General features: G+C 42.5%; 1 protein-coding gene across 3 annotated transcripts; it reads left to right on the forward strand.

Annotated features, from left to right (window-relative positions):
* Positions 1-2,218: 2,218 nt before the first annotated feature.
* NPS (neuropeptide S) lies at positions 2,219-19,725 on the forward strand. Of its 3 annotated transcripts, XM_072871122.1 has the most exons (10): positions 2,219-2,572; positions 6,082-6,187; positions 6,436-6,672; positions 8,351-8,611; positions 9,160-9,302; positions 9,887-10,128; positions 10,338-10,483; positions 11,473-14,612; positions 16,950-17,031; positions 19,369-19,725. In XM_072871122.1, exons 9-10 carry the CDS (start codon positions 17,029-17,031, stop codon positions 19,576-19,578), a joined length of 213 nt encoding a protein of 70 aa, XP_072727223.1. In that variant the 5' UTR covers positions 2,219-2,572; positions 6,082-6,187; positions 6,436-6,672; positions 8,351-8,611; positions 9,160-9,302; positions 9,887-10,128; positions 10,338-10,483; positions 11,473-14,612; positions 16,950-17,028; the 3' UTR covers positions 19,579-19,725. The 3 variants fall into 3 exon arrangements, 2 of the variants coding, with proteins under 2 accessions (XP_072727223.1, XP_072727222.1); XM_072871121.1 differs by having other exon boundaries at positions 11,473-17,031; XR_012043916.1 differs by lacking the exons at positions 9,160-9,302; positions 19,369-19,725 and having other exon boundaries at positions 8,351-8,570; positions 11,473-17,025.
* Positions 19,726-22,694: the final 2,969 nt, after the last annotated feature.

Raw genomic sequence — 22,694 nt, forward strand, 5'->3', positions numbered from 1 at the left:
CCAGTACTGCAAAAATATCACTTTTGTATGATATGTCTGAAAACCAGTGATTGTAACTGCTCTCGTAGAGGCAGGGAAAGGGCATTTTAACTGTTACATTTCATGACCATCACTGATGTCACCTAAAATCCTCACTTCTTCCACCACCTTGAAACTAATGGTACGTATCAAAGCGGCTTCGGTGGTCCCGGAGTGGCCCGGGGTCTGAGCATGCAGGCACCACCCGGCCGTAACGAGCTGTAGTCATGGGCCGAGAGGAAGCAGAATAGTCCGTGTCAGGAGGCACGTGGTTTACTCAGTCTAAACACATTTAGAAATTACTCTTTGCATCTGCACAGCGCACCTCCGCAGCGAGAGAAAACCCTCGGCAGCGCTGGTGGGACTGAGCGGAGTGGAGCTCGCTCCGAGACCATCTGCCCTTTCAATAGTCCATGAAGCACTGTGTGTCCGCTCCAGAGCGACAGACCTGTGCCATCTTGAGAGGAGCTGCTACGAAGGCAGGCGATGGCCCAGGCAGAGCAACTGATTGCAGAGGGAAAACAGGAGAATGAAAAAAAAGAAGGAATTGGAGTTTTCCACCCCATAATCTATTCCTAGTGGTTTTGGACCTGAATGCTACCCTGGATAAAATAGGGAGCTATGGGAAAGCATTTTCCAGTTGGGACAAAAATTACTGGAGAGTTGTAAAGCACAGATGCTTCGGCACAGAAAGGTGAGCTGTCTTGGAGGAGGGCTGCGAATGTTCAGGGGAGGGAAGGAGAGGTGGTAGGTCTATCATGCAAGCGTCAGGAGAGGAAGGTTTGCTGGGTGCAGAAACCCATTTATAAAAACAACCACGCAATTTTGACTGACTGGGCTTCTTCCTTGTTGTGTGACATCTGGATGAAGCAGATTTATCTCTTCGGTGCAATTTAGTTCCTTTTCTGTCTTCATTCATGACGTCCCATGGCATTTCACTCATTGCTACTGAGAAATGTCTCCCAGGAAGGGAGATCCTGTCACGCAGACATGAGCTACGTTGGGTTTGTTGTGACCTTTGGGGAAAGCTGGCAGGAAAAGGACCATTATCTGCAGTTGTCTGATGTTAAAACCATTCCTCTTCAAACTGCAAAATAATTATCATTATGATCAATGTTCATGCAGTGCTTCATTTCTGGGGACACCTGTTTTTTGACAGGTCCTTTCTCAGGAGTGTGTGCTGACAGGAACGGCTTAAGCTATCCTCCAGAAAAATCAGGTACAGCTAGGGACACTTTTTCTTATTTCTTACAATGCGAAGCGCAGCCCAGTCCCCATACCTGATTGGGATTCCCAGGCACGCTGCATTGCGATAGTGAATAACAACGGCACCAGGACAAGACTTCATCAGCTGGCAGCGAAGCCCCGTCCCTCCTGGGCTGCAGGGTGCTGCCCTTTGCAGGCACCGCTCCAGCCCTGGCACCGCTGGGTTCATTCCCCCGCCACATCATTTCCATAGCGAGGCGGTTTTAGGGCATTTGCGCCTTAACTCACTCGCACACGCTAATACGCTCTTGGTCGTTAACTGCAGCGCAAAACAGATATTAGCTTTTCCTGATAACGCCCCTGCCATAAACCCACTTATTTCATCCATGGTTTCTGTCCTCATTGTTCTCCGCATCTCGGAATTTAATACTGGGAGGGTTGAAATCTTGCGTTGCAGTCTCTGCCTTGTTATTTCTCCACTTCTTCCTTGTTTGCTGTGTGAATTGACTTGGGAGATGCCTACAGACAGCAATAAAGACCTTTCGACACTTCTAGACAAGTTCCTGTTACTACAGCAAAGAGCTGGCAATAGTTCTCTGCTCATGGAAAGCTGTCTGGAAGTCTCATCTTTGTGTCTGCAAACAGCCACAGACTTTTGTATATCCGCAGGTTTTTGTATAGCCGACTTCGTTGCAAACATGTTGTGAAAGCAGACGTTTGGCAAAGTAATTAGAAGTTGTGAACACTTTATGATTGTCATTGCAGGTAGTTGTGCTATTTGGCTATTTCATCCAGTCACTGTGTGAAATGCCTCCATTTTCCAGCGCTTCCTAAAATAATTGATGTTATTCTTACTGATATATTTTGAAATCTATCTTTACGGACATTCTTTTGCACTTTTTTTTTTTTTTTTTTTTTTGCATTCTTGTGTATTCTTTTTTGTTGGAATTAGCGTATTCAGCACAGTCCCATGCTCAGGCTGTTGATAATGATAAGCTGCACAAAGACATGCAAACCGAGCTGACGCAAATATTTAAAAGGATGTCACTGCCACATGCTTTATCCAAGTTTGGGACAAAGTACCCTTTACGTCTCATCTGAAGATGTTTTTCTGCTTTTTCTAGTTGACTTTCTCATTGTAATGATTTCTCTTAAATTATTTGATCGGCAATGAAAGTCCAGATTACTGCCACCACTACTGAAACCCTAGAATTTTCCATCATCATTGAACCTGCAGCCAACTAAACATCTTCTCAGAAGTCATGAGCTCCCACCCCGTACTCCTGTCCCAGAAGCTGTCTGTTCCAGAAGAAAACTGGAGGAAAACTGAAAAACTGTGCTTTCCAAGGTAATCACTTTAACACAAACTTTTCTAGCTGAAGTCTCAGGCAGAAAACGTGTCCATCCCCATTTCTGTGGTCAGAGGCATTGCGTTAGAGATGGGTAGGAATGGTCAATACCTGCTTGCTGCAGACAAATGGAGTCCTTCATGGGACCTAATCTGGGAATAAGTTTAAATTGGTTCTCCGAGGACATCTTACTGTTAAAACGGATGAGCTGAAGTCTTTGCGAGAGTCTGTTTTCTGGTTCTCTGCCACTGCAGGACAGCGTTGTATAACATGTAGTTGTACAGGCTCAAAGAAATTTCAGGTAAACAGATGCAAATGTTATAAATAAAATCAAAACACTGCAATGATCCTAGTTATGAAAATAAATGTAGGCTCTGCTAAGAGATATGTACTATTGCAAAATAAATGATGAGTGCAAGACAAATCACACAGTCTTAGAAGCAAGTACAAAGGACTCTATAATATAGAAAACCTGTTTGAAATTACAGTCTCAAATAATTTAGGCACTTCATTTACAATTGCATACTGTTTTCAGGCATTTCCCCAAATTCTTGAAGTTCTCGACCACTTCACAAAATAATCATCTGCTTCATAATGTGTCTGTAACATACAGAGCCCGTATGTTTGTTGACATACGGTCTCACTGGCTGTCCAACGTAAATCCTTTTTGGGGCTAAACACAGGGCTGTGATATGCACAATAAATATCGATTCCTATTTTCCACTTAACACAGAATAAAATAATTGTATAAAATTCTAAAGTCTTAATTGCTGATGGATTTTTCCATGGGCAAAGGCAGACAAAGGAACACACAGAGTTTTCCATCAGCATCCCCCAGGGCAGTAGCATCACAGTTTTTTTTCCAAGGATGTTTCAGTCCAGGCATTTTTCTGCTCTACGTGGAGTGGAACAGGAGAGGGGAGCAACAGATGTGATGTAAAGGAAACCTGTGACTTTTAGGGTTTTTAACCAGCATCCAGAATTCTCTCCAAAAACTCCTAATGTCTTTGACCTGCTAACCCTGGCCACCTGGAAATCGGCACAGATTGCTGCTTCATTATTGTTTGATGTTTCACTGCATCGCTCTCCCTAACAAATGTGTAGGGAAGTTTATCTGCAGAAAGGCTGAGAAGAAAACATGATTATAAAAAAAAAACCAAACAAAACTATGGCTTGTCCAACAGTACGTGAAAGTCTTTTATCTGGTTACTTGACATTCAGTTCGTTTACTTGCTTAGCTTCATCACAAAATATTTCATAGTGAAACTAAAGAATTCCTGTCCCACTTCACAGATTGATTTATTTATTTTTTTTCCTCTTTGACATGGGATACGGTACTCCTGGGGAAACAGGAATTTTCTCCTCTGCGTTGGAAAACCGTTCTCACTGAGCTTTCTGGTGAGATCTTGTCTGCCGGTGGCACGGAGCCCTTGCAGGGTATTTCAGCTTTTGCCTTCAGGAGAAAAGAAGGTAAAAGTGAATTGCTGGGCTCGGCTACGACTGTGCTCCTGGTGCAATGATTTTGCAGTGTGACCAGAAGTAGCGCAGGTTCCCCTTGCAGCTGCTTTGGCAGTAGCCAGTGGTGCTAGGTAGATTTGCTTGGAGTGCCTAAACGGATGAAAAAAGAATAACCACAGGATATAAGAGTTGGTTAGGTGACATCACGGGCATTCCTGTGTCATGACAGTATCTTGAAGCTGTATTTGTTTTTAAAATGAGCTTTTAGAGCAGGTTGGATATCTCCAGGCACTGGTTGCTGGATATCGATTCCCTCCCTCCAGGTGGCTAATACAGCTCTCCAGCCCTTGTCGATAGTGGCTCTTTGATGCCCAGCCTGAAATAAGTTTTCTCACCAAAGGAAGAAGTCCACGTCACCAGACACCGTCTCGCTAAGTGCTAATTTGACAGCCTTATTGGCAGCTCTTGCTGCGAGGCCAAGGAGTTGTCAGAGGACGGACGTCGGAATTGCCATCCCAACCCCTGGAAGCCGTCCCTTCCGTTCACCGGCGAGCACGCTGGCAGCAAGGTCCAGCAGCTGCTTCATCAGCCTCTGCTGACTGGTCTGTCAGGCTGGCACTACGCTCACTAAACTTACCAAAAATTAATGCTAAAAGCAGAAGAAAATGTGCAAAATAGAATTTTCTTTTCTTTTTTTAACCATACAGAGAGGCTGGTTGGTAATGCGGCACATAAAATCCTGTGTTCTCCCCGGTATCATCGGATGTAAACTAAAATAGTATGGCATCTTTGCCTCTGATGTGACTAATTATTTCTAACATTTTCTCCTGAAACGTTGCGTAGTGAAAACCTCAGTCAAATCAAGCCGGAGCTGAAATACTAAAAAAAGTAGCAGCAGTTACACTTAAAAGATATGTTAGGAATCAATTGCATGCAATTTCCTGGAACTTTAATTTTGTTTGTGCGGTTTTGAAGGGCCTGACTGTGTTTTTAGCAGCATGTTCTGTTAGCCGGACAGAACAATCTCTGCACAGGCCTGATGGTGACCTAGCAAAGCCACAGGTCTGCCTTACAACTGCCGTGGTCGTCTAAGACTCCGGGTGATTTTCTGATGTACAACGGTTTATACATGTAGATTTTAGCAATAAAAAAAAATCAGCATTAGGAATGGAAGACCTAATTATATTTTGCTGTTATATTTAACAAGAAAGATGCAATATAAATTAGTAAGAATGTGTATAAACACAATTTAATAAATACAAGAAGAAAGATACTTACATCCTCCAGTATGTGGAGTTTATAGCCTTGTGCAATGTAATTATGTTTATATGAGTATGAGCATAATAAACTGCAGAAAGTCACACAGCAATGAATGATAACAGTGTATGTAATTCTAATGATATACAGTACCACAGCTGAAATACTGAACAGAACCCTGCAATTTGTGTAGCAGAGACAAGAGTGGAAGGGTGTTTTGTTTTGTGGGTATTTTCCAAGTGAAGGACTGGAACGCTAGCCAAAGACTGGGGAAAAAAGAACCCCAAGATGCTCCCAGACTGGTAGGATTGCAATCTGCTGTTTAAACACCTTTTCTCTTCCATTTTCCAGGCACGTGAACTGCACGATCCCAACGGTTCCTTTAGCATTCCCAGTCGCTCCCTTTCGAGCCTTGCACGGGAGCGGAGCTGCGAGCGGAGCACTCCTGGGCGCTGCCGGCAGCTCCGAGCTCCGCTCCTCACCTCCTTCTGCAGCTTTTTAACCTGCCCAGAGGGTACGAGGCATTCAGAGTTAAGCGAGAAAGAAGGTCTTTGCTGACCTTAGCCGGTCGAGCAGCCTCAGGGATTGAAGGCAGACCCTCGCAAAGGCCTGGTAACCCGGGGTTTAAATCCTGTCGGGATTTCAGCCTCTCTTTTTTTGGCTGGAAGACTTGGCTCTTTCAGAGCAGAGGAGCGTGTGCACTTGGTGCCCTGGGAGCCTCGAGCACAGGATGGAGTTTTAGCATCTACTGCAAAGCTTGAAATCTCTCTCTCTTTCCTATGTTTCTTCCCAGCCCGTGACCTAAATTATGAGTAGAAGATATTAAGCCTGGATTTTAACTTAAGAGCTGACTACACCCACAGGAGAAATTAAAGCACAGTGTTGTTTTTTGATTGAAGGTAAGCAAGCAGTGAAATTCTACTGGATTCTTTGTTTAAACTGCTGCCAGAAATAGGAAATTTTGAGCAATATTCTGTCCTTCTTTACTGCTCTTTCTCCTCTAAAACCGGTCCATACCCCCACCACATTTAGACACAGCACAGTCCTGTTTTGGCTTGTTGGTTTGTTACGTTATAACAAAATGTCATCTAACCTTAATTCCTTACTCCCTCCTGCTTGCTATTAAACCCGTTTTCCCCCAAACTAGCATTTGCCAGCTCTTACTGGAATTTCTTCACCATAAACTCCATGGGGTTTTGTGTGCAATCTCATGATTGTGGTACCAGAGAGAACCTTGGGGAAGGAACGTGGCAGAGCTCTAACTTCTTGGTTAAGCACAAGTCCTGAATTGCTCATTGCTACAAGAACGTACAAACAGAGGCTCTACCCCACCATCCATCCGTGGCTGGTTTGTGGCTGCCTCATGGCTACCAGTGCTCCTTCTGTAAGTATTGAATGTATTCTTTCTTAAAATAGAAAAAAAATATCCAAATTTCCAAGTACTGAATCTAAATAAATACTCTCAGTCCTTGAATAAACCCATCTCCTTTGATTACAGGTCCTTTGTCTCACCTCAGCCAGTTCTTTCGACTGCTGATAATATACAAGCAGATTTAAAACCGGTGTCCTTTGCTGAAGAATGAGATGCTTAAAGCATAACCCACCTTTACGCTTTCAGGGAAGATTTGGTTGATGTTGGACAATGAGGCATTTTATATTGGGTTTAGCTCTGTGAAATTTCAGCTAATGCCATAAAAGAGTTAATTGATTTCTGCAGGTTACAATCTAAGTTTATCCCGTGTCGGGATTTTCTCCTGACACTGCTCATAGACAAGGTGATAATCTTGTATCTGAAGGCAAACATATAGAATACATTTTAGTGATCCCATGGAGCAGTTTCCCAGGCAACTGTAACATCTTCATCCACAGCAGGGTGCAGGGCTTGCCTGGCCAGCTTCTCTTCATGCTAGAGAGCCTGCAATCGCAAACGTGCCTTGCCATGCCTTGAGGGGGGGTAAAAAAGCAAATAGGGTTTGGATGAGTTTTGGATATTTCCTGTTGAAGTTAAGGTCATTCATGGGTCTGGTATTGTCCACAATAAAGAGTATTTGACTGCTCAGGTTGGACAGATGCATAGCCCGGTCACAACCTGCCAGCTAGGGATGGAGGGATGGATGATAGGTTGCTGCTCAGGGTCCGGAGATGGGCAGGTGAACCAGGAGCTACCCCTTTCTAAAGAGAAATATTAGCGATACAAGAGACAAAACCCCACATGGCTAAAGTTAGGAAGGGGACAATCAAAAGATCACTTTATGCAGAGGAAAAAAAAAGGTAGTAAATACATTTTGTTCTTGTACTGCCTTCATTCTTGTGGAAAATGGGACTGACCTCAGAAGGATAGCAGAGAACATGAAGTCTGCATGAACACGGTGTGCTCTTCTTCAAAATCCATCCCCAGCCCCTATTTATGCTACGCCACCTCAAATGTGTCAGCGGGGCTTTGGGAGAGCTTGTAGGTTAGAAAATAGCCCTGGGAGATTCCAAGTTATCAGGCTCTGTGGTTCCCATCTCTGACATTTGGAACACAAATAGCCAGCTTACAGCTTGTGAACTACAGGGATTGTAAAGCAATTCGATGTGGCTTGAGAGCATAGTCTGTAATTTGGCACTGAAAACTCAGACGTTGACTCTGAGACGCACACCAAGAAGCCACAGTAGGGCTGAACTGTGAATCATTCCAGGGAAAGGGGAAATCTTTGGGTTGCACCTCTTGGTCACATCTCTGATGCACAGTTACCAGTATCCGAGCTGGTTTGGTATGCCCGTGGTATAGACATGCCCTAAGGCCACAAGCTTCAACACTTTCAAAGAGCACATGTTAAGAGACTCTGCCCTTATATCAGAAGCCTGCAATGAGTTGAGTCAGAGTATTTTTAGCTCCTGTCCTGTTGACTTAGATGACACTGATATTATGAAATTTGGCAAGGCAGAGAACTGTAAGGTTATTTGGGTTTCAAGGGATCTCTTATATGTAATGTGGTCTTGTTCCTGCTGCGGTAAAGAGACTGGGAACTGCGTGAGCTTCGCTTTCCTAATTGCTCATTCATAATTTGTCGTACTAGTCCGGAGCGTCTCAGATCTCATGAAGCAATGAGGAAGGGCAGGCCCACGCCGGGCGCTGGAGCCCTGTGCAGAGACCCCTGAGCTGGTGGAGGTGGAGCTCACTGCAGCACCAGGCGACGCATCACCTTCTCCCCAGGGCATGGTCCTGACGCCCGTAAACCCCACGGAGATGGCTTGGGTCCCACCATACTCATGTGGTTATTCAGCGTTGAGGGCCAGGCGAGTGATGCATGTGATGCTTCCATGGAGTGGTAGTTCAGGTGTGCTCCTTGCTGCTGCACGGTCCAGTGCTTCAGCTCCCAGTGCTTCTTGCTTTTAAGAAGAGGCCCTCAGCCCCTTTGAAAGTTATACCCTGTCTATCTTCACTCTTCACAGCTGGGACTCGCTCAGTCTTTATTGAAAAGTGCAATATTGAAGTCCATCATGTAATTTTTCCAGTGTACTTGTGTGATGGGAATTGGGTTTAAAAGCATGAACTTTTACTGCTCAAATGAAAGAACTAGCTGTCAGCAGGCAGGCTCTTTGGAAGGAAAAAAGAGTCACAGGGTTTTTTGTGGACTGCATGTTTGCTTCTGGCAGTCAATACAGTGTCAAGCTGAATGGAGAGCTGGTCCTTTTCATGTACTGTGGCTGCAACACTTTTCCTGTGAGACCGGAGCAATGAAACTCTGTAGTAAGTAGCTAGAGAATATCCACTGTCCTGTCCACAGAGAACAATCCTGATCCTCAGCGTCCGTGATCTTTCCTATTCCCCGGAGAGTGAGGTTATATTAGCTTTTCTAATATTGGATTTTGTGTTTATTCACAGTAATCTGTATTCTTGATTAAGAAGAGGCAGTTGATTACCTCTGAAGTTAGCAGCTGTGGGGAGGGGTACAGATCGGAAAAAACCCCTGAAGACCCTGATGCTAAAAGGGGAATTCACAAGGTGGAGACAGGGAGAGAGATGAGGTTTGTAAATTCGATATTAATGCAAGTGATAGAAGAATAAGGGAGGCATATATAACTTCTGGAGGAGTTATGTCACACACAAAACATAATTAGATATGAAGAAATGCTCACACAGAGCAAGAAAAATCCAGTCAGCCGCAACAGGTTTTCAGTGAGAAAACCAAAACTTCTTCTGTCTTTTGGCATGTGATATTTTTGGATGAAGCCTTTTATAAGAGGAGGAGAACACGAGGGGAAATCGGGCTCCTCGCTAGCTTCTGTTCAGACAAAAGGCATGTCAGCTTGGGCACCGAATTGTATGACAGCAACATTACCTCTCTCCTGCTTGAGGACCTTTATAAGCAACGACAGTCGCCAAGTAATGATCCAGGGCTGGCATGTTGCAAGGTAGTGAAGCTCCTTGCCGTCGCTCATGGAGTGCCAAAGGTACGGAGCGGTACCCGATGCCTGGGTACCACCTCTGTGGAGCAAGGCAGACTCGTAGTTTGATTTTATCTTCCTACCAGCAAATTCGAAAGCACGGCTATATTCACAATGTGAAGCTTGCTCTAGGGTTCAGTGCCTATTTGTTTTCTCTTTAGCAGGTCATTACGGAGAAGACCCTTCCTATCAAAAGGCTTTTGCAGAGGAGGATGGCTCCTTTAAAAGGGCTGCAATATCCTTGTTTATTTAAGTGGCACAGACAAGTAGAAAGAAAATAGCAGTGAGTTAAAAGAGCATGAAGAACAGATGGAAAATGCTCTGTATTTTGGAGAGAAAAGGTGTGTCCTCTCACCTCCTACAAATGATGACTGCTGTTCCAGATGTAGCCACTTATTTCCTAAAGGTACTTTAGGTCTCATGTCACAAATTTAAACTGGCATCTTACCCTTCTCCAGAAATGCCAAGAGCTAATCTCTGGAACAGCTGAGATTTCTCCCTCGCAAATGTTGCCTGTTCAGAAGGAAATGAGCCACCCCTGAGTTGTGATTTGGATATTTTCTCATAATTCTGTGCCAAGCAAGAGGTAACTTTGCTTCTCTCCCGGCTGATCAGACCCGGCCTGTTTGAAGATGAAACGAGACCCTTGACAGATGTTTGGCATCCAGCTGACCTGTTTTCCACCCTGAAGGTCACTCCACATTACACAAAAACCTGCTCAGGTGTGAGCAAGTCACCCCTTTCTGTCCAGTCTGTAGATGGTGAGTGTCCTGATGAGCATTTGGCATCCTCTGTGTCCCTCACTGACCTTGCAGTTAGTACAGGTCCGCAGGTTTGTGTCCCACTTTTTGCCTCCCAACCGTAACTGTTTCATTGGGTTAGCTGTGCTACCGTGACCAACTTTTGCCCTATGTCGCTCCTTTTTTTCCATTCCCAAATGACATAGTGCTTGTTGGTATGACATCTCAAGGACTTAGAGAGCAGAAAAAATGGTTTTGTACTGAGATTCTGAGGACGAAAATATGCAAGCTTGCTTGAGCCAGAATATTCTGTTGGCATCTTAGCATGATAAAAAATATCGGATATGTTTTCCTTGTCTTTCTTAGCCTTATCCACTGGAGAACCCTGAGATACAGTGCAATAACATATATAAAAAATTATGCCCTTCAAAGCCACCCAACTCCTTCTCCTTATTCCCTACTATTTATACTATTTATGTTAGCTTTCCTTGACTCCTTTAAAGTTTGATGCCTTTAAAGTTTGATCTCTCCTTCTTAAGTCACATCAGACTTTCCTACATCCTTTTCTCCTCGCTCTCCTCAAAAAACTTTGCCTTTTCTTGTCTATCTAGGCTCTTTTCTCTTTCTTGCTTCTACTTCAACAACTATTCAGACTTTCTCAGATCATCGAGATCTTTGTTGCATCTGAACAGAAACTGGGTTTCAGCTTTGACAGGTGTCTTTTTAGCTCCGCACTGACATCTTTTCTTAGGCAGCAACTTCCTGTAGGATCTATTTGAGAAATTTCTGAATGCATAAATTATCTTGGCATGCACAAATAAGCATAGCAAAAATGTTGATTACCGCCACTTTTCAGTTGCTGAGTCTCCCCTTAATGGGTTGAGCAAGTTTTGTCTGCTCTGCTTTTTTTTTTTTTTTTCCCTCCAGATAAATTATCAAATGACTTTAACATTTGGTGCTGGTGCATAGAGAATAATGAGAGCTTGTTTTTCATGTTGTACTTCATGCAGATTGTTTTTCTGACGGCATGCTAAAGAACCTGACCAAAATGCAAGAGCATCTATAAATCGGAACTGTTTTCTGCCGTGTTTAAATACGTTTTTGGCAAAAGCATTATTCTTGTCATTTCCCGTGGAATGTAGCAGGAACACGGTAGCGTCAGCAGAAGTCGCGTGGACATTTGTGCGGTTGGCAGAGGGCCTGCAAGGTGCCGTGCGCTGCGGTCTGCGGGGGGTGATGATGTTTGGTGTCACAGACTCAGGTTTTACATCACTGCACAACTTGACGCACCCAGCAGCTCTGCCCTATGCCGGGGAGTGGGACTGGCAGACCTGGATAAGGAAACTCATGCTGTCTCTGCCCACATCCTCTCTGCGTACGTTGACTGTAACCAGGAAAAAGAATATATAATTATAGATGATGATTTAGACTTTAGAATCCTGAGGATGGTGACTATGACGCAGCCGACAATTCCTGTCTGAGGTAGGACCGAAAACGTGATTTTAATGTTAATTTCTACTTCTGGCATGGGGGATCAGACTGCAGCTTTATCCCCTTTGCTGTGACAGTGACGTGCACAGCTCCGATGATGCAGAAGTGCTTCGAAACTGGGCAGCAACCCGGACCCCAAGGTTCACGTTATCTGTAGGTCCACAAATCTGACACCCTGTTCCTTACAGAGCCTAACACCGCCTGCTTTCTGCACACCTCCTAGCTGCTGAGTAGCTGTCCAGGCTAAGCAAGCCGACCAAAATGCCATTCCGGAGTGGGAGGCAGGAGTGGCAGAGCTGCTTCTTGCTTTAATGCCTTTTTGATTTTCTTTTTTCTCCTCGTAGATCAAACCTGTGCGTCAGAAGGTGCATTGCTGGAGCCTTAACCGTTGCTAACGCAGGCTTAGAGGGGAATGATGTCTGAGTGGAATTGCACTGAAAATCAGGTTTTAAAAAAGGAGCCGTGTGTCTTTTAAGCGAGGGCTGCCGTGCCACGGCTCCGCGTAGGAGCTGTCCCCGGCTGCAAGGAGCTCGAGCAGTGTATCACTCGCAGGACTTCGCTCTGCGGGCGGCAGCGCTAGCAAGCAAAATGAAATTCAGTAAATGTGTCTCTCCTTCTGGAGAACTTCTGAAGTTGAAACAGGAACGCAGAGCTGTTTATCCACAGCAGCCGACACGAGCCTCGGTGGACTTGCAAAATATGCACCTGACCTTTGATGAGACTATCGCATCCTCCACGGAGAGCCCTTCTGTGCAAACACCTTGGCGGCACAGGAGCCAAGTAAATAACACAGAGGACAGGCTCCAGCCCACAGGCATGAGTGCCGCGTGCTCGTGGAGTGGTCGGAGACGGTCTGTCACTGCCCGGTCGAATGTCCGAGGGCAGGAGGGGAGGCAAGAGCTGTGCTTCCCCCCAGCTGCCCCATTTGGCCTTATAACCCCTTACGCTGTCAGCCAGGGACACGCTCCTTCTGGATCATAACCAAGTTTAAGGGGATTAGAAACCATCATGGCAGGGAAATGCACAGAAGTAGTCAAGTGTGCACCTACAGCAACTTTTTAGCTCCTTTGTGCCTCTGTAGATGAGATTTTAGTGGTGCAAGCGAAGGGGTTGGTTGCATCCCCTTGCTGGTAGTGAGAACACAGCAGTCACGACCAAAGGAATAAACCTGCTTTCTGACTTCTGTTTTTCTTCTGTCTTTGTGTCTTGCTGGGATTTTCTATTATCACTGAGTCAGAAACAGATTTGTAGGCTGTGAGTATGATTAATTTCCATTTTGCACCTTGCTATGATCTCAAAGCAAACCATCCTGGCTCTTTGGTTTCTTGATGTTCTTGAAAGCAAGAAAAACTTTGAGCTCGGAGCAAAATATCCAGGCAGCTGTCTCAAAAAAAAGCCATGCTGCGGTTTCACTGGGAACATCCTCGAGGGGGACAACAAGATTTAGCACCTTGCCTTTATCCAGACCACTAACCTGCTATGGGGTTATACCAATGGACCATGCAGATAGTTTTTGGTGTATGCTTTCATTTTCATTATTTTGATCCCTTAGCAAAGGCACACAATGCCAGTTTAAACGCTTTAGATTTAGTACTGTGATGGGGGGGGGGGAATATCATATTCTTAAACTTATAGGCCTATCAACCTCATTAAGTTGCAAGGCTCGATAGGCTTATCAGCAAGCTTTGTGTTGTGTTTCGGATGTTTTTCGTGGGGAACCAGCAGCGAGGTGCAATACACTATTCCTTTAACAAAGCAAACAGGAGGGAAGAGGTGATGTTGGCTTTGCAGGGAAGTGGAAGATACTGCTGCTAATTTATTCTCATAAAATGCAAATTTTATGGATGCTGGGAATTTTTATTATGGTTCTTAATGATTCCTATGACCTATGATACCTGCCAGTGAACCTTACCTGGGAGCAAGGCCTCAGACTGGGTGCTCTGCAGACAGAGTAGAAGACAGAAATGTCAATTGCCACTTGTTCTGTTAAACCTGATTCATCCAAACCTGAAGTGGGAATATCTTGAATGTATCTAAATCTCCACGTACGCTTTATCCATGCAAATCACAGTTGTGGTGTGTTAGATTGCATCCTGCATCGCTAGAAAAAATAAACTCAAAGAAGTGAGAAGCAAATGTGGGAGCTTGAATCTTCACTCTGTTCAGATAACACCACTTCTGCGTGTCTCAGAGGTGGACAAACGCCTTGAGCCCAGTTCTGGGCTGGTCATGTCTCCATAACTCATACTTGCCTAACTGCGATCTGCATCTGCCTCGTGTGAAAGCAGTTTGTGGTTGCTCAGCTGGGGAAAGCCTTTGAAAAGGTGGCATCTGCTCCTGGATTTTGTGGGGGAAAACCCAGACATTACTCGCCTGTCTCCTCTTAGAGTCAGGTCCTAAGGACTGCAGTCTCTCACAGGTGACTTTTAGGCAGAATTGGAAACAGAAAGTGGGCTAAAGAATTTTGCTAAGAAAGATCTTACTGTCAGCATTTATAATACGAGCATGAATGAAATACATGCAAATCCTCAGGTTAACCATTATTTTCTTCCCAATGTTCAGACCAGACACGATTGGTTTTGCAAAGCGTTTGCGAGATTTGCTGCCATATGAGCCTCTCTCCCTTTCCCACCCGCTGCGTGAGACATCCTTAACGAGGGTATTTGATCATCTTTTTGTCCTTCCTTAGAAAGTCACACAAGAGCTGTCTTCCTATGTTGTTCGAAGTTTCTGTAATCTGCTGCTTTGCTCCAGGCTCCACAAAGCTTCCTCCTGTCCGGGCCCGCATGGCCATCTCCTTGGTGTCCCCTGGGAGCTGCTTGGCGGCCTCGCTTGGTTGTCCTCTCACCACTTGCTTATGCTGAAGGTGCCTACAGAGAAAGGCTCTGAGCACGTCTGATGGCCAAAGCTTATGAGCTAGAAATGTGGCCAAATCTGCTGTTTTAAAGGGATGTGATAATGGTAAGCGCAGGAGGAACTGATGAGGCACAATGGGAGGTCACCAGGGACTCAAACAACTCATGATTTAAAAAAACTAAGTCAATAATGCACCAAAGGTTACCCGGAGAGTCTAAGGTACAAGCTCCACACTGAACGCAGAAATTCTGAACTTAATCACAAGGCTTTTCTTGTCCCTTGTCTTCCACAAATAATGTTGTGTGAAGGTTACTTTTGTATTAAAATGGAGTTAACCTAAATGCAGATACAACAAAAGCTGACGCTAAACTTTGCTCAAGCAGAATCCAACCCGACGTACTTTTCATTGCAGCAGAAACACGGGCTAATCCGCTTATCGGTTGGAGTTGGAGGTCCTGTACGAGTCGGAACGGGATGTTCAATTCAAACGAAAGGATTTTCTCTTTGAATAAGAGGACACATACTGAATATGCAAATAGTCAAATGTTCTCTTGACGGTTTTTATAAGTGGATTGCTTACTGTGGTGTTTAAATGAGGCTAATTTCATCTTATATTTCTATAGTCCTGTTGGTCCTGAAGAATCCTGAAGTACTTTACCAGCAACTACAAACACGTACTTTTTAAAAGTAATTTAAGACTCATTGGATTATATCAACCACTGACATGATCAGCACTGGCATGTACAGTGATGATGAAAAAATATTCAACCACAATCTGAGATCAAATTATGAATTATTCTATAAAACGTGTTAAAGACTCCTACATGCCACTGTATTTCTTCTGGCCTTATCTGAAGGCCTCACTGCTTTCTACCTTCTGGAATTAAGTGCATCTACATCAGGAGACGGAAAAGTTCCAGTTAAAGTTGCCGTAACGTATAACAGCTCATGTATCCCCGAAGACTCACACAGAATTCCCTTCTGGAGTCCTTGTACATTGATTTTTCCGTGTAAACACTGAAGGAAATGCAACATTTGAGGCTGCTGCGTCACTGGTGTGCATGTCTAACACTGGGTGACTGTCAAAAAAAGATCCTTAGCGTTTTCATTCTAAGAAAAAAAAAGCGAATTTAATGTTTTTCAGCCTGTGTAGTCTAACATTAACAGACTTTGTGGGACTCTTACTGCTTTTACAGTACTTTGTATAAATAAACCACAGGATCCCCTAAAATGTTGCACAATTAAATTAAATGTTGCGCAATTAAATTTGTTGCAGTAACAAATGATGCTCTTAGACACGAAACATTTGCTACATTGATGGAGATTAACAGAATTTATTAATCCTACAGAAGATTTTTGAAGAAACTTAACATAGGCTAAGATATGTCTGCATGCAAGAGAAGAAATTAATGTCCAAAGAACTTAAGCTCTAAGAAAAACACTTAAAAATTGGGTGCAAACTCAAAACTAAGCATGTAAAAAAAAAGGGAGGGGGAAGAAAAAGAAAAAGCTATATATATTGTTACGTATTGTTCTGTGTATTGTAGCTGCTCTGAATAGAATAAGATTCTTTGAGGAACTTTCTTCTTAAAGGGCACTTTTACTGTTTTTCCCTTGCAGCCAAGCTTTACAAGGTCTTAATATGATGTATTGGAAGTGGTAAAAAATTCTTGAAATATGTTTTTGAAATCTTTAGACCTTTGGCCCTATTTGCTATGATGATACAGACTTAACAGTAAACCCACTTGAGAGACATTTTAATGGAAGACTTTAAATGAAATCAATTGGTAGTTTCATAATGGCAGCTGAATGTGCGCTCTTGCCATTTTCCCATTTAACAAGAAGAAAAGGCCAAACAAGGACCAATTAGTCATAATAAAATCAGCTTTGATGACATTTTCACTCCTGAACTCTGGTATAAAATGGTCATCTAAGAAAGAACTGAAAGGATATGTGAGGAATTTGGTAGTATAACTGCACGTACATACATATACACTCCTGAGTAAAAAATGATCAGGTAAAGACACTGCAGATTACTTTGTGTATGGAGAAAATATACTGCTTGTGTGTTTATGTGTATGCATGTACTTTTGCTTGATTTTTGTTTTAAATTTTAACTGATCTCAGTTTTTCTTTGAAGTCTATGCAGGTTAAGCTTTGTTTTCATTCTTTGGATCTCAATAACATTTGTGTGCTCGGGTTACCCACTTGTCCCTTCCATGGTAAGTCATGCTCCCTACTTACTTGAAGATCAGATGCTTCATTTCTTTTAAGTAGCTATTTTATGTAAAATTCTTTTTTGTTTGCTTGTTTCTTTGTTGTAGTTGTTTTTTATAAAATGAAAGAAGTTTCTTGTATTAAAGCTATTGGTTAAATATTATTACCTAATTTTCCTGGAGTATAGCTCAATTTTTGCTTTAGTTACTATTAAAATATGCAAGCCTCTAAAATAATCATGTGAGAAATCTATTGCATATTTAATGTAAAGTGTGGGGAGCTTTTGCTGAAGTTGAAATATTGTATGGAAAAGAGAAAAACATCAATCTCCATTTCATCTAAATTCCTTGTCTATATCTAATAGGTACAATAAGATATATGTATTAATTTCACTTATTGCTAGCTAGTTTATAAACCAGTAAATTTATTTGTCACTGTTAGTGTGTAGGTAAAGGATAAATTCTTATATAAAGTTATGGAAAATTATTGCATAGAATCAGTAATATAAATTTGATTGAACTATGAAAGAAAGTAGAACAGCCTATAAAACTGAAGTGAAGAGGTTACTTAAATAATGCTAATATCCTTTCAGTTTCTGATCTCGACATCTGAATGACAGATTGCTGGTCAAACCACGCGAACACCATTTAAGACTTTGCCAACGTGGAATGAGATATTTTATTTCTAATGATGTTCAATTTTCCTGGTTTGGACAAAGTCTTCTTTAGACTCCCTGTTTCTCTACTGCTGTAAAATCAGCTCTTGGAGCCATGGTTCAGATTTCTTTGTTTCCTCTGATGTGTTTTGCATCATTATCTTTTCATTAAGGTGATCTGTCACTAGCAGAAATGGTGGCTACTCGTGCAGCTGTTTATTTTATTGATGTGAAGTTCCCGTTAGCCTTAATCTATCCATCACCCGGTTCCTCTGTATGTTTTACTTCTGTAAATGCTGAATCATCTTTCATTTCTGATCACGGACAGTTTAGACACAGCTTGATCTGACTATCCACATTTCTTAGTGGCTCTCTTTATGGCAATGATATAATAGGTAAAATGAGTTGAAATTATTTCAATGAATATCTTGCATGTCAAAATAACAGTCATTTATTCAGCAGTATAAGTCCCTGTATAGGTTGTGAGATAGCAGCTAAAAATTCAAAGGGGAATTTCTCTCTGTGTTTCCTGCAGAAAGTATTTCTTCTTGTTAAGGAGAAACTTCAGTCTAGGGAAAAAACCCCCAGTCAGTGGCAAAAGAGGGCTGTGTGGTTAGCGAGCTGCGCGCCTGCTCAGCTCCCTCAGACCCGCTGCATGCTCTTGCTTGCAGAAAGAATCATTAATCTACCTTTTCTACGCACAACCAGAAAAAAATGTTCCGTACTAAACAGTATTAATAAAAGTAATAGCATACTGAATTAAAACTAATCTTAGGGAAGCTAATGGCAATTTTACCATCAGTTCCAGTGAAGGCAGGTGTTGAGCCCGTGGCTTTGCATGCAACCACTTCCCAAGCAAAAATGCAATAGAGCCAGCTTTAGAAATGACGGCAGAGGATTTCTTTTAGATAATCTTGCTGATTATCTAATCAGCAAGCTGGTAAATCATGATGTGATGAAGGATGCACAGAACAACTATAGTCATGCCAGGAAATGTTTCCTTTTAAATTCAATGTTAATTTAAATGCTTTTTAAATTTGTAAAACTTTTTTATGTAGTTTACATTTTTAGACTGCAAAAGTGCAAGGAGAAGGAACGTGTACATAAACCTGTATGGATTTTAATCCAGACTTTTAAAAATTCCCATTACTATTTTGTCATTATTAAACTTAGTCATCACTACTACCATAACTAGTCATAACTACTAGAAAGCTTCCTCCACCAAATTTCTGCTTTACAGGTATTTTCATTTTCTCTTATCTGTCATTTAAACTACATGACTTCACACAAGTGATAACAAGATGCTGTTTCATTGTTAACTGAAAAAACTCTCATTTTACAGCAATAAACATGCATGCTACTCTAGGGAAACTGTGTTACATGTCACAACTGGTCAGCATCACCGAAAACAATTCATTTCATACCGTAAACATAATTGTAACAGTATCAGTATTTTATACCAGAAATGCCACAGTTAAGTTTTCTAGAAAGCTATGAAAAAATCTGATTTTGAATATGACGAATCCTTAGCAAATAACAGTTCACCCTTGTCATTCTAAGCATAAATTGTTTTTGTGTTTCTGCTTTGCTTTTTATACTGAACAAGTCCTGGCGAATACACAAATCCATAATTTTACCTTTTCTTATCTCTGTCTTTTTTTTTTTTTTTTTTTTTTTTTATCTTCAGAGCAGCAATCCTTTTTATTTGAATTGCCAGCTGTATGGAAAATCTGATTACTGCCTCGTCCTGCTGAATAACTGCTTAGCCAAGGTGGGCAGGAATGAAGAACTGGCTTTTTTAAAGCCTTACCTGGAGATGGCTTTCAATAAAAGGTCCTTTCGCAACGGTGTTGGATCAGGAATTAAAAAAACTTCCTTTCGAAGAGCAAAGTCATAAACAAATGTTCAAAACCACACTCTCCATTTTAGCATCTGATGTTTAACTTTGCGCTTAAAATCATTTTAATGCTTTTCTATGATAAACCCAACAGAGACAAATGTACCCGTGTCTTCATCATGTAAACAGCTGTTCATTTCAAAGAGCACAAGCCAAGTGGAGCAGATGGAATTGCTCAGAAAGGGCTTTGTTTCCAAAGTTACAGTATCATAAAGTTTTGTATTGAAATGAATGTTTTCATTCGGTTAATTCCCCTTCTTTGTAAAGCTACAGATTTAATCAGCTTGCTCTTGATTAATACAGAAATAGCGCTCTGCTTTGAATAGATGTGTGCATGCAGCCTGTCGGGAGGACTGACGGTATTATTCCTGACATCCCTCCTCTCTGCTGTAGAGGCAAACCCACCGGCAAGGCAAGGCATGCCTGTACTTTCCTGGCCCAAATCACCTTCACTTGAAGACAACTGCTCTGGCAATTTTAATACAGGTTTAAACTCCATCTCATTTCAGATTTCCAAAGATATGAAGGGCCACTGGTGAAAGGCAGAATCAGGCCCTACTTGTAACTTCTAGTTTCTTTTTAATATAGTTATTTAAAATGACTTTAGCAGGAAATAATCTCTTGAGAGGTGTCATTTCATTTCCAGAAGAGTCCTGGGAAATCACTCTAAGACAGGGTATCAGCGCAGCTCCCTTTGCCTCAATTAATTGACTTAGGTAGGCAACACACATCTGACGAAATGTGCCAAATGCAGTTTCTGCTCGTCTGCTACAGTTGTGGCGCAGTAATTAACAACGAGGTTTCTTTTAATTTCCTGTTTAAAAAAAAAAAAAAGTAATTTGGTCTGAAAATATGTAAATGTGGTGTGTAGGAAAGGTCATCTGCTGAGTTACATATGTGTGCATTTTACCTTGTGGCTGTTTCCTCCAAATGCAGTGTAACAAGCTGTGACGTTGCCTTGAAAATGTTGCACAGTGTCCATGCAATGCATTTTGAATTCAAAGCTAAGATAATAATAAATCAGTATATGGATGCTTTCTAATATTTCCCTATTAAATATCATAACCCAGGAGATCATCATTAAACTGAGAATAAGGCTGGTCGGCATCATCCCCTCCATGATGCCCATTCCTCTGTCTTGCACCCATGGAGAAAAGTGACTCGAGCAGGGAGCTGTGCTAGTGTGATACTGGGTTTCTGGACTGCAGCTGGCTAATTTCTGGCCGATTCGAGGAGATCAAACACACTCCTGTCTGCATTTGTCCACGCTGAAATGTTTAAAGCATCGTATTTTTTAAAGCTGCTTCAACACTTATGCTCCTTTTGGGTACTGTTGGTGTCTAGGTTGCTTAGCTCTTGCAGCTCTTAGTCAAGTGACACCTAGAGACCTTTAATAACATGTAAGGAAATGCTAGGTAATTATTATTCTCATGCACTCTGACTCGTGTAATGTCTGGATGGGAGGAAGCCCAGGCCAGCAAACGCGGTGGCATGCAGGAGTTTCACTGCAGCAGGGCATTCGCCCTGTTTCATTCTTGGCTGCTGTGATTTCAGCCACGGCAGATGTCCTGCAAATGCAATTTTCTAACTCAAACACTCTCCAGCTCTGTCCAGAACTGCCCAAGCAGCAGCATTTTAATGCCTTTGGCCATGTAAAACTGAAGGGCTAGGAATGACTCCTGGCCTGTGACTGCTGAGCGTGCAGGTAAGCGCTGCCAAGAGGTATTGACCTGCTAAGCACAGGTCCTGAGTGCAGGGTCCCAACAGCACTTAAGAAAAAAAGTAACATGGCTTTAATTATGCCCTTGTGCAGGCAATAATGTGCGTATTCTGCGTCCGTGCACGTCCGCATTCAGTGAGGTGGAGGTGTTTTGTCTCAGTGCAGCTACCTGGAGTGGCTCTGGCCCACTCCTTACAGCTCATATCACCACCCAACTTATTTTTTCAGGGAAGAAAAAAACCAAAGCAAGTCCAGATTTATCTTTGTCTTGGGCTTTCACATCCATTTTAGTTAACTTTTTTCTACATAATCAAATACATTGCTGCCTTGGTAACCTATGATAAACAAGGTTGTCTGTCAGCCAACAGAGCTATCCGTGTAGCTTTGAAAATCAGCCTCTTCCTTTTCATTTATTGTGCAGGTATATGACCAACTCGTTTAGTGAGCTGGCAGTTGCCTTTGAGCAGGGTATGTTCAGAAGGGATGGAGAGCTGGTATCCTGCTTGCACAGACCTTCGTCCTCTTTTTTTGAAAGTATGGGCTGCAAGAAAAATAGCTTCTTGGCTACAGGAGAAAGCCCATTATTTATGATTTAATCATTCCCTGACAAGCCACTCCACCCTGAGGGATATGCATATACAAAAAAGATGGTACGAGGAGGCCACCGAGAGCCATAAGTCTTGCACTCGCCTAAATCACACCGAGCAAACCTGGAAAATGTAGATTATCCAGCTGGCTTACAGGGGTAGTTCTGTCACCAGTGGCCTGATCTTGCCATCACCACCCACCGAAAAGTCATGGCGCTTATTCTGCCTTGGACATGAAATGCTAAACTCTTTTCTGAACTTTAAAGGTGGCTTTATTTGGAAAGAACAGAGAGTAACCTTAGTGATCTCTGTCAGAAAATAAGGATCTAAGGGTGCCATTGCTGAGCACATTAATTTTTATGCTGACAGAAACTGGAAACGTGACATTAGATGTCTTTTTTCAGTGCAAAGAGGACAATAAGAATGACTGTAGGAATGCTAGCCTACAGCATAATTAATGTGCTGCAAGGAGTTGGGTTGGACTAGATAACCTTTAAAGGTCCCTTCCAACCCAAACCATTCTATGATTCTACGATTCTATGGATTATATTCCTTTCTGGAGAACAGGGATTCATTACTCCGTGAAAAGGTATTTTGTTGACTTTCTTTACTATTTTTCTTGGCTAACCTAAGAGAAAGAGAAAGGACAAACAAGTTTAGAGGGTGGGAAGAGTAATGTTTTGTCTAGGGATTAAGGAGCAAGGTGGGAAGCAGGGAATGCCTCGACCAATCTCGGCCTTTGATAGTAATTCAATCTGTGACCTTAGATAAGTCTCTTCATTTCTACTCAATTTCTCCATCTGAAAAAT

The sequence above is a fragment of the Ciconia boyciana genome, chromosome 8 (genome assembly GCF_034638445.1).
Source record: "Ciconia boyciana chromosome 8, ASM3463844v1, whole genome shotgun sequence".
Lineage (NCBI taxonomy): Eukaryota > Metazoa > Chordata > Aves > Ciconiiformes > Ciconiidae > Ciconia > Ciconia boyciana.